This window comes from Dysidea avara, chromosome 3 (genome assembly GCF_963678975.1).
Source record: "Dysidea avara chromosome 3, odDysAvar1.4, whole genome shotgun sequence".
Taxonomy (NCBI): Eukaryota; Metazoa; Porifera; class Demospongiae; order Dictyoceratida; family Dysideidae; genus Dysidea; species Dysidea avara.
The window spans coordinates 17200365-17218319 of NC_089274.1; the positions used below are offsets into that span (position 1 = coordinate 17200365).

The 17955-nt window shown below is 38.8% G+C and overlaps 1 protein-coding gene and 2 long non-coding RNA genes across 3 annotated transcripts; 1 reads left to right on the forward strand and 2 right to left on the reverse strand.

Moving 5' to 3' along the window:
• Positions 1–3: 3 nt before the first annotated feature.
• On the reverse strand, positions 4–7154 carry LOC136249816 (arf-GAP with SH3 domain, ANK repeat and PH domain-containing protein 1-like). The gene is made up of 13 exons (XM_066041941.1): positions 6901–7154; positions 6787–6852; positions 2246–2298; positions 1839–1974; positions 1706–1791; positions 1313–1388; positions 1072–1259; positions 952–1021; positions 743–839; positions 449–570; positions 359–397; positions 195–279; positions 4–142 (listed from the first exon to the last, which is right to left on the reverse strand). The coding sequence occupies exons 1-13, from the start codon at positions 6901–6903 to the stop codon at positions 54–56; spliced, it is 1110 nt and encodes a 369-aa protein (XP_065898013.1). The 5' UTR covers positions 6904–7154; the 3' UTR covers positions 4–53.
• LOC136249822 (uncharacterized) lies at positions 5384–9101 on the forward strand. Its single transcript, XR_010698343.1, has 3 exons — positions 5384–6415; positions 7672–7720; positions 8817–9101. It is a non-coding gene; the product is annotated as an uncharacterized lncRNA (long non-coding RNA).
• Positions 9102–10007: 906 nt separating this feature from the next.
• Positions 10008–14866, reverse strand: LOC136249821 (uncharacterized). Its single transcript, XR_010698342.1, has 4 exons — positions 14740–14866; positions 12865–12913; positions 11422–11480; positions 10008–10186 (listed from the first exon to the last, which is right to left on the reverse strand). It is a non-coding gene; the product is annotated as an uncharacterized lncRNA (long non-coding RNA).
• Positions 14867–17955: the final 3089 nt, after the last annotated feature.

Genomic DNA, 17955 nt, shown 5'->3' on the forward strand with positions numbered 1-17955 from the left:
TATGCCACTAATAGTTCAAAAGTTTGTAAATCATCGAGGTCCAATGAGCAGATTCATGACACTTGTACACTAAGATTACGATGAATTCCTGAACATTGCAGGCACATTAGCACCCCAAGGTTTACCGATAGCCAAACTGGATCTGTGGTGGTGATATCATATGGTATCTCTGTTGTTATGGTGACTTAGCCCACCTTTATTGCCACAATCTACACATGATTGGTTGCCAGGCAACTGTTTGATCTTATCAACAATTTTTTTCACCAACTCCTTATGTTGCTATACAAACAATAAAGTAAAATGTGGTTAAAGGAATCATGCACAAGTACACCACACACGCACACATGCACACACTAACTTGTTTTGTTGTGGTACCTATTCCACTCCTACGCCGAGACTAGACAGAGACAAACAGACATCGCATACACATTATACATCATACACCCACCACACGAGTGTGTTCAGTACGACCCCCTCCACTAATAAACTTTGCCGTGCAATTGTCCATTGTTGCCTTCCACTCTTTCAGCTCAGCTTCTGTCTCTGCTGCAAACACATACGTTCTTTGTGCTACAGGGAAACAATATGCACACAATAATACAAACCTAAACTCCAACTCATAAAACTCAAGTCAAACATTATGTTAACCAGATGAGTATGATGCCAAGAAATTAAGAAATTAAAGTAAGCTCAGAGTTTCACTACTATACGCACAGATATGGACACACACAGTTTAACGTACGTGTAAATAATTCGAAGCAATACTTGTGTCCATCTTGTTCACCAATGTCATTACATTTAAAATTTAAAGGCGGAACAGCCAAACTTGGGGGATGGGTCTAAATTAAAGGAAAATGTTATGTTTCAACAATACTATCATAAATTATAGAAGTATTGAAGTGAATTACATGCAATTAACAAAATAGCAGAAATACTGAAATACTAGCTCACATGACTGTTGGCCATTGTAAAGCCCATCATATTCGTGGAGCAATATTTCTTCTGCCATGCACGTCTAGCACTGAAATGTTCTACTATAAACCCATTACTAACAACAATGTTCATTCTCACAATTTAATATTGAGGTTTAGGATGTGGTCTGGTTTTTTGAGCAGGTATCCACTCTTTTCTGTGATGTCGGAAAATGTTGCTGTCTGCGCTTTGTGGTGTTGTACAACATCACTGCCTTTGAAATGATTTTTTAATCTTTCCTGTGACTCTCGCAGCTTCTTCCGGCATCCTTCCAACTCGGTACGATGCTTGAAATACATACGACTAGTGAGATAATAGTTTGAGGAAACCGTATTCATACCTGCTGTACTGTTGCTTCTGCTTTCTCATTCCAGCCCTTAAACAGATCCATCAGTTTACTGCCCTCCTCAAAGTACCTGAGTACATGTGTGCAAGTACTATTAGCTAAGTTCAGTGGATAACTGCAAACACTTATTTGAGCCTTGGAGAGAGTACAACATTCAGAACATAACTGGTGGATTGTCCTGCAATCACTGAAGGTTTGCCCTAGCCATTTTATTAGCCAAATATTAAACCATTCTAAGTATCAAAATTGGAAAGGATGAAACTAAAAGGTTAGACCTAGCCAACCAAAACAAATCTCACCAAAACCGAAAACTATTTAGGCCATTATTTGGTACTTATAGCAATGCTTCACCACATGTAGCCACTTAACACAACATACACTACATACTTTTTCATCGACTTAGAGTAGCCCTGTAGATGCTCAGCAAAATCCACTCCTCTCTTAGACTTCACATCCACAACATTCACCATATACTGCACAGCACTAATTAACTTAACAAATAACATCTTTAGTGCCTCACGTCAATGACACGTAGTTGAAAACGTCTTCTATCTTCCTCCAGCTGTCCAGCAAGTTCTGCTGGTTGAAATGACTTGTCCTTCCATGGCTGACCAGCTGAACGAAGCTTGGCTCTTTCTTCCCTTTCAACACGATGTCTAACACACACATTACACATTTAATCATGTAAAGATTATAGGAAAAGACCTTATTAACAAGGACATTAGATTTCACTTGCAAAAAAACCTGTTTCAGCACATTTGAAAAGGCAAAAACTAATTGGAAAAAAGAAGGAAATATAAATTATAGTGGTAATAAATTCTAAAGGGCACATTGTTACAGGGGGATGTATCAGAAAACAATACGTACAAATAAGGTATACGTAGCTATGTAAGATAAACTCCCAGGGGAATGGACCCCTAAACTCACTTCGCAGATTCATAGACTGCAACATTCTTGTCAACGTAAGACTTGTACTTGCTCTGTGGAACAACAACAAAACCACCATTATCTCTGTATCAACTACAAGCAAGAGTGTATAATAATATTATTCACTCTTGCTACAAGGTAGTAGCTAGTCATGCAACATCAATTAACACACATTACAAAAATAAGTCTAAAAGGTCATATAGTAATTAGTTATGTCAACTCATATGGGGGTTTACCCATCATCATGTGGAGCACACATGCAACAAGTAGACAATGATACTGGTATATAAACTGCAAATTTGTAGGGCAGGAAAGAGTGAATCACAAACACTGCAACAAATGTATTCTGTTACATATACAACAGATTTGTTAAATTGCCATTTGTGATACCACACGTGGATTAGGGCTGAGCGATACTGCCATTTTAGTATCACGAACGATACTAAAGCCACTATTCATGATACTGAATAGTTCACGATACTTACAAATAAGTCAATCATAGCTGGTGCTACATAGCATATTGCTCAGCATTCCTGCAGGAAGTCCTTATAGGTGATAGCAAACTAGCCACTATCATCCTTGTTTACAGCAACAGTTATTGTAACACATGCTTTGAGGTTGTTATGGTGTGCACACCTCTCTGCAGGGGAAACCAGATGGGTGGACTTTATCATTTCCAAGGATTCTTAGCCTAGTACTGCATAACAAATGGATTTTGAATGACAGTAATGTACAGGCATGGTATCATGATAGTTAATAACAAAATATCGCGATATCGATACTTTCAAAATATCGCGATATATCGCTAAAACGGTAGTATCGCTCAGCCCTAACGTGGATACCCATGATCATTGTAATGTGCTTCTGGTGAGGCTATTAATGGTATACATTTCTGCCAATGTATGTATGCTATAGCCCGTTGATTCATATTTTGCAGCAATTTAAAAATCTAAGCATGCATATTAAAATGGTAAGACCACAAAAATTTGGTATGTTGAGAAGCCTTTTTTGCCAGTCATGAAATATCAAACTTCTCATAGCATAATGCCACAGTGCCAGGGGCGGATCCAGGGGGGGGGGGGGGGCTTTGGGGGCTGAAGTCCCCCCCCCCTTCATATTTAGGCTTTACTTGCTGAGTATTATAATGAAATTTTGTCTTAGCATAATTATATGATCACTAATAATACAAATACTCATAAAACCACCTTATAAACATCTTTCCAAGGTATTATTAGTGGATTTATGCTAACGTTTATGTAACAAGGACCCGGATCAGCATTGGAGGTGTACAAGATCGAGATACTCTAATAGAGCAGTCAGCTAACTACTCTAATAGAACATTCACTGGAAACATGTAGTTGGTTCTGTTATGGAATTTTTCCAAATCTGCCTGCACCTATACATATATACAATGAAGTGCATTGGTTTGTTTAAAGGGCTTCATTCATCCACTTGTGTAGTTAATATATATGGCAATACTTAATTCAGGTACACAATTTTCATTGAAAATGCTCTCAGATTCAATCTTGTATTGTTCAAATTTCAAAATTTTCCACATTCAACATTATATTATTCTAACATGCACATATTCGGTGTTGTGCAATTGTGAGAGGGGTGCATCGTGTACTTGGTTGTCTGTACCTACCCAAACATTTTGATTAGCAAAATGCTTTAGAAAGCCATACCTATAATCTAAAGGCAGTATATGAAATATCTACAGGCAGAAAATATTATGAATTTTATGTGGAAATGTTTCCAAATTGCAGTATTTTAGCATCTATTTTTCAAAAATTTCCTGAGGGGGCATGCCCCCAGACCCCCCTAGTTCCAGCATGCTTCCTCTACCCAACAGATTAGTACCTTGAGTTAGCCCCCCCCTTTTATAAATCCTAGATCCGCCCCTGAGTGCTACCGGTTGTTAATGGCTAGAGCCAAATTTGAGTATGCACAACACATATAATCACACATATTTGTGCTAAAATAATACTAGGAACCAGTAACACGAGCTTTACCATGTCCAATAAACCTGTTATTGTAATATATGGCTGTTCATCATGTACACTTGTATTGTAGCAATAGATCTACTAACGAACTGAAAACCTTTTTGGAAAAAGACCCCACAATGGTGCTTCATGTAACGATATATACTAATTAGACTATTCGCAGGGCTCTGTGATACCAAGCGTACTAAAGGGCTCAACAAGTACATCCAGTCTTGGACATATAACAACAACACTGAATCACTGAATATATTAAAATATATATATCTAGGTCCCAAACTGTGCATTATACAGAGAGTGCAGATGTGTGTTATATATACAGTTACATTACTCTGACTGAAGGGCTGCTTATCATCCATAAACCCAACAGCCATTATAAACATTTGGGCTAAACAAGTCTGACATAATACAACAAAAGTGCAACACATATAATATTACTGTATAGTAATTTAATTCAATCGTGTAAAGTTTCAAAGGTAGAAAAATTACAAATTGTTGGTACTGAATAGTTAGCTATGTACAGGCACTGACAATTGAGGAATGAATAGAGTGACAGTCACAAATACCTCAACCTCATACAGTAGTACATGGTATTATAAAATTTGAATCTCAACTGGCTTCCCATTTGCCTACAATGGCAATATTACATGCATAGGCGGCGGAAAGGGGGGGGCTAGGGGGCTAAAGCCCCCCCTAGGTCTGCTGAGGGGGGGCTTAGCCCCCCCTCAAATTATCTTTCTTGGAGTGGGGCTGAAAACCGTGATAATTATAAAGATCGAGATACTCTAATAGAGCAGTCACTCTAATAAAGTAGTCAGTGTGTAGCGAGCTATGTAAGGATTTTTATGTAGTTTATCAGCTAGAAATGGTAGCTGGTGAGGTGGAAAGCTCTTGTGAGTTGGTTGTGACCTTTTTTTTTTTTTTTTGGTCTCACCTTACCAAACTACAGAAATAAGTCTGGGTCAGCTCAACGGAGCCCCCCCTCATATCAACTACTTCCTCCGCCGCTGATTACATGCTACCATATAGCTGGTTATTTTCGAACCAGAAATTTTCGCAGGAACAGTAAAATCTGAAGTTCGAAGGTTTTAATTTCGAAGAATGCATATTTTGTGGATTTCAAGCAAATAGACAAAAAAATACGTAGTCTACGTGTGCTTGCCTTACTGATGGAGTCGAGGACGGAATAATCCCCACTTTTGCACACTAGAAAGAAGACTGAGTTATAGTATAAGTGGAGTAATAACAGTAGTTAGCAGCCACTGGTGAGGTAATCGTCAGCTAGATCAGGGTACAGCAGCAGACGGCATGGATTCCCAACAACGGCCATTCTGAATAGTCTACTGGCTGAGTAATGATACTGTTTAACTGTTAATACTGAGCTTAAATCTGTAAAGAATAGCTACATGAGCGAATACGTGTGCGACCACGTGAAAGCACGTTATTTTTACTTGTGGGAATTTATTTTCGAAGAACAACAGGATTTGGGAATTTATTTTTGAAGAGAAGGACCTCTTCGAAACATCCGAAAATAAAAACCGTTCGAAAATGGGCGTCACTATTCAGTGGACTGGACTACTGGACTGACATATTTTTGGTTTTTGCACATTCTATGGTTGGATTTACGGAGTCTTGCTAGTAAGAACTCTTTGGGCACCTGCAGCCCACTTCTAAACGCTTCTAAACACTGAAGACAAACAGTGGAATATGCGAAAACTGTCTCTTAATAATTTCGCTACTGTTCATTATGCCACTATACAACACGTATTCCTTACCTGGTGTGTAGTATAAATGCTGCAGGCAGTGCAGGGAATTCCAGCAGTGAATGTGACAGCAATAGTTAACCAGCAATCAACTAGCCAGTAGACAATATCCTTCAAGATATATCCTTAGAGCAAGCTTGAGGAGCAAGCTAGTCTCATTAGTCTTGCTCTCACTAGTCTCGCTGTTTCAGTGTAAGGGCTTATCAAATAAAGATTATAAGCGCCCATGCTGAAAAATCTCTAATTGGTAAGCCCCTGCACTGACTAGAGAGGTCTGGCCATGCTGGCGAGACTAGCTTGCTCCTCAAGGATATCTCGAAAGGTTGTCTACTGGCTAGTCGATCGCTGGTTAACTATTGCTGTCATATTCAGTTCCCTACACTGCCTGCAGCATTACTACACACCAGGTAAGGAATAAGTGTTGTATAGTGGCATAATGAACAGTAGCGAAAATATTAAGAGACAGTTTTCGCATATTCCACTGTTTGTCTTCAGTATTTAGAAGTGGGTTGCAGGTACCCAAAGGGTTCTTACTAGCAAGACTCAATAAAACCAACCTCAGAATGTGTAAAAACCAAAAATATGTCAGTCCAGTAGTCCAGTCCAGTGTTCCAGTCCAGTAGTCCAGTCCACTGAATAGTAACCCCCCTCTGAAAATGTCTAATAACAACTATTGATGTCATGTGAAACCACTATATGTGGTTACACCAACATTATCTTCTCAATAACCATCAGACAATAGCAGCAAAACCCTTCACATAGAGTGTATATGGCTTACCCCATGGAGGTCTGTGTCTATTACCAGGTTCAGTGAAGCCAGTAGAACATTCTTCATAGAGTTTACCTGCAGGGAATCCCCTAAAGAGTGTTACCATGGCAATGGTGCACTTACCATATCTCCAGTTAGTGAGGAAACTTGCTACAAGGTGACAAGAGTTATATTTTTTTAAAGTCTCTAAGTGTCTGTAATGGCATGTGCGTGTGTGTGTATGTGTGTGTAGTTTACATAATCGGGACTCCGCATCACTGAACACAATAGCAATTGATAGGTTGAATATAACTATGCACTGAAATGTGTCATGTAGGTCAATGTATGCACGTGCAAATGGATACAATAGCTATACACGTACGTACAATCAGCAACCAAATTGCCATATCAGCCCCCAAGACACCCCAAATAGCTGATTATTATGGAACTTTGAGCTCCACGGCTTCTATCCATGTTAACCTCCTGGAAGTTACTAGTCTTTTCCAAGGTGGATTTTCCTGCACATACTCAAGTGCTTAGGATGCTTTCCTCAGCAGATTCAAGTCTAATAGAGTTAACATAATGCTGCATAAATGTTCGTTTGATATCCAGCTTTTATTTCTCTTGTAATGCTGTGTACCCCTGGACACTAAACAAGACTACGCGACCGGCCACAATTGACGCAATAAAATACTAAATAGCTTTTTCATTGTACCAGTGATAAACATGATGTCATGCACTCATCCAGTATTTTCCATATACACAAACTGAGTACGTATGCAACAAAATTTAATATTTTATCTTCAAATGTTTAGTAAAACACTTCTTCATATTCTCCCTATTGTGTTGTGCATAGTATTCTCCCTATTGTGTTGTGCATATTGTCAATCTTATATCAATTGCTTTATTTTGCAGATTATTAAAACAAGGTACCACAGAACTTGCCAGCTTGAGCAATCCTAATGTAAGTGTATTTTGTTTCTGATTTTACAATAGACCATGTACAATCTTGGGGGCATGGTTTTGTAGTATTGATGCAAGAATATTATAGGGATGGGCAATTATCCAATTATCATAATAGCAATAGTTGACATCGTCTTTTCATTAACTAGTGATAATTAAAATCGGCAATTATCGCATAATAATCGAATAGGTATCTTAAATATTTAGTTGAATATTTTGTTACAGTGGTTAAGTGTACAACAATCGTGATAATTGTGATAATTGCTCGTGACAATAGTTGTACGACAGAAATGTTTATATCCCCATCTCTAGAATACTATAGTCTAACTTCTCGGACATTCCCTTAAGGTATTTATAGCTACAAATACAGATTATTGCATAAAAGTCGGTACTAATATAATTCCCTACCCCAGGAAGTAATAAATCCAGGACCAAGGACCTGCAGGGATCCAGAAATTTTATATATTTCCACGTGTTTATGCATTTTTAGATGCCTCTGCAAGTCACAGTGTCTCGTCTTACATAGTCATAGCACTTCTGGAGCATCAAAGTACCTCACATGACGTCTATTGTCAGGGATCTAGACTGGCTGCTCACTGGTTAAAGCTGGCTTTCTGTATGACAAGTACACTAGTATTGTGTAATTGGAGAAATTTTGTGGGACATTTTTTTCCAGGAAATATTTTCCATGAAAGGGTGACTGCTGGTAGGAGCTGCTGGTTACACAAGCAGTTTGATAAATAGCCTTGTGTGCTTCATGTGGTGCATAAGAAGTTAAACCTTCTAGTATTTATTAATATTGGTGCGTAGCTGGAGGTGTGAAAATGAGCACCTATCAGAATGGTCTATGCTAAGCAGTCCAAACCCTCTTTCAGAGTAGGCATGGATTGTGTGAGGCACCATGATATATATAGAGTAAGTGATGTGGTCATGCAAGACGGGATGCTGTGACTTGTAGAGGTAACAGGCATGAATATTGTGAAGTACCAATCGAGTTCTTCATTTCCAGGTCCACTGCTTATACCACCTCATATTATTTACACATTACATATCGCAATAATAATTATTATTATTTATTGCTAGCATTTATATTCCAGGAAGTGAATAGTCTATGTGATAGATGATGATGGCCTATTAGTCAGTCTGCTTGCTTCAGCACTGATAAGCCCCCTGCCTATACTATGGTGAAGAGCCTTAGATGATCTGTAGATGTCCTTATACCAAGAAGCTTAAGGCGGCAATCAATCTGCAGCAATTGGTGACTTAATTGTAAATTAGCCAATTTCGACATGTAACCAACAATTCCTTTGTAGCATATCTAAGTGTGTATTAAATGTGTTTATGTATAATGTACTGTAATGAGGAGTGAAAAACAAAATGAAGTGTCCATTTATATGTTGGTATTATTCTTCACTTGTACTGTACAGAGGTATTTGTGGAGCAGATTTATAGGGACTTGCAATCATAGTTTGCAACACACACTTGAATGTTGCAGTAATATTTACACAGTCAGAAGTTTCGTGCTCCAAGTATGAAGCTTACATGTCTGGTTGATGTACATGTACTGATAGTACATTTGATAAACTTGTCTCACCACTATTATGTTTACTGTGTTACAAGCCTTGATTATTGCATTTTGAAAGAATCATTGCACCACAGCATCGAGTGTTATGAAGATGACGTTGACTATAGAGCTGAAACAAACAGGTATTCTGTATACCAGTGTGTGGCAATGACCATGATACAACAAGACATCGAGATTGGGAGAATGGGCTGGAGTACTGTAGCCTTGTAACCTGACCCTTAATCTGTCACATGAGATCACATGACCCTCAAAGAATGGGTCATGGTAAATGTGTACCTCAACATCTATGATAAAGCTCAGGCTGGTATATTTGGTGGTATGCCTATTTATCCCACACCAGATGCCCTATATGATCCCTCCTAACTGATATGCTACAGCGCAGCCCATGTCCCACTAACCAGCTGTAGTTTGGTACTATGAGTTGAAAGAAAGAGATTGGGAGGGACCGACCTTTGGTGGGATAAAATGTTTCCAGCACTGCAAACAATTAGTGATACTGCTGCTCCTTTGCTACCCTACTATAGCATAGAATAATCTAAAACAGGCAGACTGCTACATATGGTACTACCCCAAACCTGTTGTTGATACTCTCTAATGAATACCACCATGCATAGTGATCAAGCTAACCCAATTGTTTAGTTATTTACTGAATAGTGCATAGTGTTCAATGCTAGTTCCCATCGACTGATGTTGTTATGGCCACTTAACCTTCGATTAAACTTGTAATATGCAACAGGTCTGAACAAGTGATAAAAATATACACAACTTATAATTGACAAACAAACTATAAATTAGTTACAGAATAAGTTAGAATACACACTATTATAAACTAATTACATTGTGTGTGGTGTCTTCCCATAATCTCCAGAACACCGACAATTGCTAGAAATAAAAGACCACTAAACACCTTACAGAAATTGGGATAATTAAATTCAGCAAATAATCAACACTATTGCAGTAGTGGAGTAAGAAAGGCATTGGACACAAAGTTAAGTCAATGATGCATTGTATTGCAGCTGTTGTGGTTGGTGAAAAGGCACATCTTAGGCCTTAACAAGTTAGTCAATACAAATTCTTTAAAAGTTAAAGTTTAATAACTTACCAGAAGCATTTTGGGTCACTCTGAAACCACGCTAATTTTCCATTGACATGTAAGGCAGAAAAGCGACAATCTACATCACCGTTCAGGGGCGGATCCAGGGGGGGGAGGGTGGGGCTTTGGGGGCTGAAGCCCCCCCCCCCTTCATATTTAGGCTTTACTTGATCAATATGCTGAGTATTATAATGAAATTTTGTCTTAGCATAATTATATGATCACTAATAATACAAATACTCATAAAACCACCTTATAAACATTTTTCCAAGGTATTATTAGTGGATTTATGCTAAAGTTTATGTAACAAGGACCCAGATCAGCATTGGAGGTGTACAAGATCGAGATACTCTAATAGAGCAGTCAGCTAACTACTCTAATAGAACATTCACTGGAAACATGTAGTTGGTTCTGTTATGGAATTTTTCCAAATCTGCCTGCACCTATACATATATACAATGAAGTGCATTGGTTTGTTTAAAGGGCTTCATTCATCCACTTGTGTAGTTAATATATATGGCAATACTTAATTCAAGTACACAATTTTCATTGAAAATGCTCTCAGATTCAATCTTGTATTGTTCAAATTTCAAAATTTTCCATGTTCAACATTATATTATTCTAACATGTACATATTCGGTGTTGTGCAATTGTGAGAGGGGTGCATCGTGTACTTGGTTGTCCGTACCTACCCAAACATTTTGATTAGCAAAATGCTTTAGAAAGCCATACCTATAATCTAAAGGCAGTATATGAAATATCTACAGGCAGAAAATATTATGAATTTTATGTGGAAATGTTTCCAAATTGCAGTATTTTAGCATCTATTTTTCAAAAATTTCCTGAGGGGGCATGCCCCCAGACCCCCCTAGTTCCAGCATGCTTCCTCTACCCAACAGATTAGTACCTTGAGTTAGCCCCCCCCTTTTATAAATCCTAGATCCGCCCCTGCCGTTACTGAGCAAATGACGATGATTTGATTATCCATATGGTGCAGTACACACATAGCTGACAATAGACTTACCTCAGCAGTATCCACATGACCCCAATTGCAATGAATCAACATCTGTCTGCCACTAGCACCTAATATAAAGAGGAACATTCACCATTTGTGACAGCAGTTGCTGGTCTTAACTGAAAATCAACACAATACGAAGGTGACTTGTGAACAGTAAATAACATGTCCGTTGTTGGAAACTTTAATAAATATGGGACACCTTTTAATGATTGATGGTACACACCATATATTATAGTCCCTTCCTAAAGAAATCTGAACATTTTATTGCAATGGATAATAGATATCCTACCATGTTTAATATAGTAGACAATAGTAACAAATTATCATTTGTTGTACGTTGTGAATGGATAAATGTATCACTCATTTCTACCTACGTTAATATACCTTGTAGTAGATACTATGCTGCTATGTAGAACAAAAGTATTTGACAATTCACAATCAAGGTTATAACAAGTAGCTCCACTAATGACTGCACCAAATTAAAGTAATAAATGCATGTTCCTCACTATTCTTATATTAGTGGGAACTCTGCCAGTGCAAAATATCTGTTTGATGAATCACTGTGTTTCAGGGGCGTAGCTATACCTGATTCTATATTTGACTGAATTTGTGTGGTTGAGAATCAAAACATGTGCTGTAATTTGGTGGAACTGCTCAGTATTGGATGTGTAAAGTAATTGTTTTATTAGATGTTTAATGGTAGACTGATGAAAGACAAACTAATTCCACTATAGGCCATAGTGCCCATCTTATAATGCCGGGAGGCAGGAATATTAAGGAGGATCATTGTTTACTAAATTTCTCAATGTTGGTTATGAAGTATGCTAAAATGCTCAGTATGTGCAAGTACGTAGAAAAGACAGAAGAGTGAAAACGGAATATGATATTGGGGCTGGAGGCTAAGTTAGTCCATCTAAGCTTCTGTACTATTCATTCAGTAGTATCTTAGTCTAATAAGCTGTACAAGCAGCAGTGTAGTAACTAGCTAGGCATAATTTCTTTTAAAGCAAATGTGCTAGAGTCCTCAGAGATGGGCTTGCATTGCTTGTTAAATGGTTTGCATGGGGACAGCCAGACTTTGTGCCCGGGTAATTCAGAAAACTAGCTACACCCTGGCTGTGTTTTGTTGCATATTTTTACACAGTGACATAGCTAACAATGGTTGTAGGCAGAAAAAATACTTGGACAATTAAAGGACTATTTCCCAAATTCACCTATGTTTTACGCTGCCAAAGTTATCTACTGTACAGTAGCTTTCAGACCTTCCCCCTAGGATTGTGATTTTAATTATCATTAGTTAATGAAAAGGCAATGTCAACTATTGCCAACTAAATATTATGATAATTGGATAATTATCCATCCCTATAATATTCTTGCATCAATACTACAAAACCATGCCCCCAAGATTGCACATGGTCTATTGTAAAATCAGAAACAAAATACACTTACATTAGGATTGCTCAAGCTGGCAAGTTCTGTGGCATCTTGTTTTAATAATCTGCAAAATAAAGTAATTGATATAAGATTGACAATAAAGATTGACAATACGCACAACACAATAGGGAGAATATGAAGAAGTGTTTTACTAAACATTTGAAGATAAAATATTAAATTTTGTTGCATACGTACTCAGTTTGTGTTTATAGAAAATACTGGATGAGTGCATGACATCATGTTTATCGCTGGTACAATGAAAAAAGCTATTTAGTATTTTATTGCGTCAATTGTGGCCGGTCGCGTAGTCTTGTTTAGTGTCCAGGGGTACACAGCATTACAAGAGAAATAAAAGCTGGATATCAAACGAACATTTATGCAGCATTATGTTAACTCTATTAGACTTGAATCTGCTGAGGAAAGCATCCTAAGCACTTGAGTATGTGCAGGAAAATCCACCTTGGAAAAGACTAGTAACTTCCAGGAGGTTAACATGGATAGAAGCCGTGGAGCTCAAAGTTCCATAATAATCAGTTATAGTCATGGCAATTGCAACAGCATGAACCGGCCAGCATCATGAGACATAACAAGCCACTGTTCTAACCATTTGGTTACAGGCCTGCCAACCCTCACAGATTTACCGTGAGACTCATGATTTCACTACCAAGCTCAAGGTCTCACAAGCAGTAGCCCTAAACTCACGGATTTTTAGTTCAGCTTACCAATTCTCACGGATTATCACCGTAAAACTCATGATTTCTTTCACTTTCAAGCTCAGGCCAGACTCAAAGCTCTCAGAATGCCCTTTACCTGGCCTTTTCAAGTTCTCAGGGGATTTCCCCAGGTACGTAATTGTGGTACAACTAAGCAAGATCACGTGATTATAAAGGCGGGCATTGTGGCGTGGATTCCCCTTCGGCCTTCTATTTAATACCAATGCATTGGAAAGTATTTGGAGCAATATCTGGAGTTGATTTTAAGCGGTCAGTACTCTGATCAGAATACCAACTCTGAATCGCTTGGTTTGCACGTCACACAACTGAGAGACCCCACACAAGAGCACCTGCTTTCCTGGGTTTGTAGTCTATACAAATGGTATGTTCTATGTGTTTGGAGTATTTTATTTGCTTTCAGCCTCTAGGATGAAATTGACACATCTCTAATTCATCACGTGATATTATAAGCACCTAGTGGCTTATATCAAGAACGTTCCATAGTCCGGTCATGTGTTACAACTTCACAGCAATAAAAGAGTAACTGTTTCAACACAGTGACTTCCGAGTAAGTACATTTATCTGGTGAAATAAGACTCGTGCACACATTTACTGCAGGTCTAGCTATTCCATGCATAGATTAGTGATGTGCAACATGTTTTAAATCCTATATTAATGCCCATATGAAGATGGGCATGTATATACGTGTTGTATGGTAAAGGTGGCCTACTTGCCCATTGTATGGGTATGGGGGCTGTTGCAACTTGCTGTGTCTGTCTACAATAATGTGTAGATACAGCAGTCCATTCGGGATGTCAAGACTGAGTCTCAAGGTTTTTCTGTTTCCTAGGTTGGCAGGCCTGTGGTTATGTTGTTTCACCTGTAAGAATTTACGGTGAAAGCAAGCAACAGCACAAAGCAGAGATTCAGTAGTATAGTTTAAATTTCAACCTTGTTCTCTACCTTGCCCCATGTGTACATAACTAGTGAGCTTACAGTGTAAATATGCATGACATTGTCAGGCACATTGGTAACCATCTGGTAGCAATAATGCCACACATTATGTTCAGTATATTAAAAGCTCGAGGCAAAATAGTGATTCATTTGCTCATACTATGAATGTGTGTGTACACAAGTCACTGCAAATTTAGTTTAACACAGGGGTGAGTTACCGTACCTTCCATCAAGGCGCCTTCCGTACCCATAACATAGTCACCAGTTTATCTCCTTTATAAAGGTTACTCACTCGCAAGCTCAACTCGTCATTGTTACGCAGAAAACGTGGTTGACCACAACTCTGTGCGGTGATCACGTGATCAATCAGTTTCCTGTATTACGTAATTTTGTGGTTGAGCAAGTCTGTAAGGTAAATGGGGGTAACTTCGTGAAAAGTTTGCGTTTTTGTTTATAACTTTAGATATACAAAACCAATAAATACGAAACTTGGCTACAATCAACATGTGTTTATGTAGTCTAAGTTTGCCAAGTTACAATAGATTTGAGTAATCGGTTAGAGAGATATGGCAGGAAATAGCCGATAGTGTCAAAAAACACGCAATGGGGGTAACTTCGTGAATTTACGAATTCTCCTGTTTCACTGCCTATAGCCATGGCTGAAACATGGATTGTTGCCAGAAAAGAGTTACACTAGACACTTTACCTACTTCTCCAAGTTAAAAGAGTCGAATAGAACAATGTACATGGTCCACTAAGTGGTTAAGAGCAAGTTTTGTAGTACCCGGAAAGTTTTTTAGCAAAAATTTTGTTATGCACCTATCAATGTATTGCCCCACTACCCCCCCCTCGGGCATATATGGGGCTATAGTGGGGATTTGACACAGCCGAATGTCAAATGCCCCATAGTAGGGCAAACCTATCGTGTCAAATCCCCACCGTTGGCCCCAGTTGCAACACGGGATTTGACATAGCGAAGGAAGTTACAACAAAAAAATATTTTGGTGCTTACTGAACGATCGTCAAATACCCCATAGTGGGACAGCAGTTTCGTGTCAATTCCCCCTGTAAAGCCCCACTTACGCCCGAGGGGGGGGGGTGGTGGGGCAATACATTGATAGGTGCATTACACATCATCAATTGAACGACGATTTCATAAAAACTACAGAAGCTAGAGTGTCATACTTGGACTCAAAGTAATCACCATATCCTAGCGTATATACACAGAAAATATCAAATCGTTTGATCAAGCCATTAAAGAGTTTCAGCCGATCAAAGTCGAAATTCACGAAGTTACCCCCGCCTACCTTACATAACGAGATTGCTTGAGAAATCGTCGTTGCTGATCAATCGAATCATTGTATTACGAATATTTATTAAACCCATTGAGCACACCGGCGACATTATTAAATAACGTTCACCCTGGACCGAGTGGTAGTCTCGACTTTTTCTTTTGTGTGGGAGCGGCAAAAGAACAAAGAAAAAAAAGCGGTCTGGGCACGAGCCGACTAACTGAGTGGCGCCAGTAAACATTTCATAAGGACGTGCATGGTGCGAGTGAAAGCGTCGCTGCTTGCCCTGCCAAGCTTCCATACCATGCCACAGCGTCTCTCTGTGGTTACCACGAGGATTACCATTGTCTTGTCGAATAACGTAGGCGGCTGAGCAGTATAGTTACCGGTTCAGAACCTGCCAAAGCCAGACTATACTAGCCAGGAGTAGACAAGAAAGATTGTCAGCTTTCGCAAATTATTACTGAAGTAGCGTCCTCATAACTCTGGGTTAACAGTCAAATACCACAATCGATACTATACGTTGCTTGTTAGATTTTAAATACATTTTGAAAACACCGTAATGTGGGTGTGCAATTGAACACCCTCACTCACGTGCGCATTCATAAGAACATGCTTGTTTACATTCCACTTTCATTCATAGCATAAAAGTCATTCATAGCATAAAAGCTAGTATTCAACATTCTCCAATGCACCTTACACATGCTCCCTCACCACATCAACTAAACTAAAGCTGACATTTCTCCAGTGCACCTTTCAAAAAAAAAAACATGCTGCTTTACAACAACTGTAGTTCTCAAAAGCACATATCGACTAAAGCCTTTCAAAACATGCAGTTTAACATCTCTAGTTCTCCAAAGCACCTTTCAAAAACTGAGAATTGCTGCTTCACAGCATCAAGTGAAGTTGACATTCAGCATTTCTCCTAAGCACCCTTCAAAAAAACACATCAATGCTGACATTCAGCAGTTCTCTCTAAAGCACATTTCACACCAATGCACCTTCCAAAAAACTATATAACATCAACGAATTCAACACCTATGCACCTTTCAAAAAACACAATGCTGAAAAAAATATATGTGAACATTCAGTAGTTCTCTCTAAAGCACATTTCACACAATGCACCTTCCAACATTTCACACCAATGCACCTTCCAAAAAACTATATACTGCTTCATAACATCAACGAATTCAGTGCCTATGCACCTTTCAAAAAAAAAACATACTTCAACTAAAGCTGACATTCAACATCAACCAAAGCTGACATTCAAACATCAACCAAAGCTGACATTCAGCACTTCTCCTATGCACCTTTCAAAAAAAACATACTGCTTCACAACATCAACTAAAGCTGACATTCAGCAGTTCTCCAATGCACCTATCAAAAAAAACATACTGCTTCACAACATGAACAAAAGCTGATTGATACTCAGTAGTTCTCCAAAAACTGTAACTCCTTCTCCCTTCAGTAAAGTTCACAAATTTAAAGTATAGAAACTAGAAGTATAGGCGCTTGCTGTAAAACATTCATCCTCTGGATGTTGTTGTAACATACAGTAAAGTGGCAGAGTGGTAGCAGTGCCAGCAAAGTGGCAGCAGTGCCAGCAACATTGCACGCATGGATGCAGAGCCCCATGGCCCCAGGCCCCCAGCCCCCCACCCCGCAAGTTCCATAACTTACCATGCATATACCTGGCTGCCATCCAGAAAGGAGGAGCCCACATAGGTCTCCCAGGAGGAGTGGCTCCATATGGGGAATTCCAAAAGGCCTGGGACATCCCCAGCCATGAGTAAGCATATAAAAGCCAAAAAACTGAGGACCCTTGTCATATAGCATAGTTGAAGTATTAATGTAAGTGTGACCAAAAGAGTAGAAGAACTCGAGTGAAGATTAGATTACTGGACTGGAATCTGGTGTGGAATCTAGACTAGAATCTGGTGTGGAATTGGAATTAGCTACACTGGAAATTGCAAAATATCAATAGAAAATACTTTGCAGATGTACAAATTGATGTTGAATTGTTAGGACAGAAGCTATACACTCCTATAATAAATAGAGCAGTCTTAACTATATCCCCAAAGTGGATGCATCATCTCTTCTACTTTTCTACTTCGTAAAACTTTTGTTACGGGAGCAGCTGTAATGGC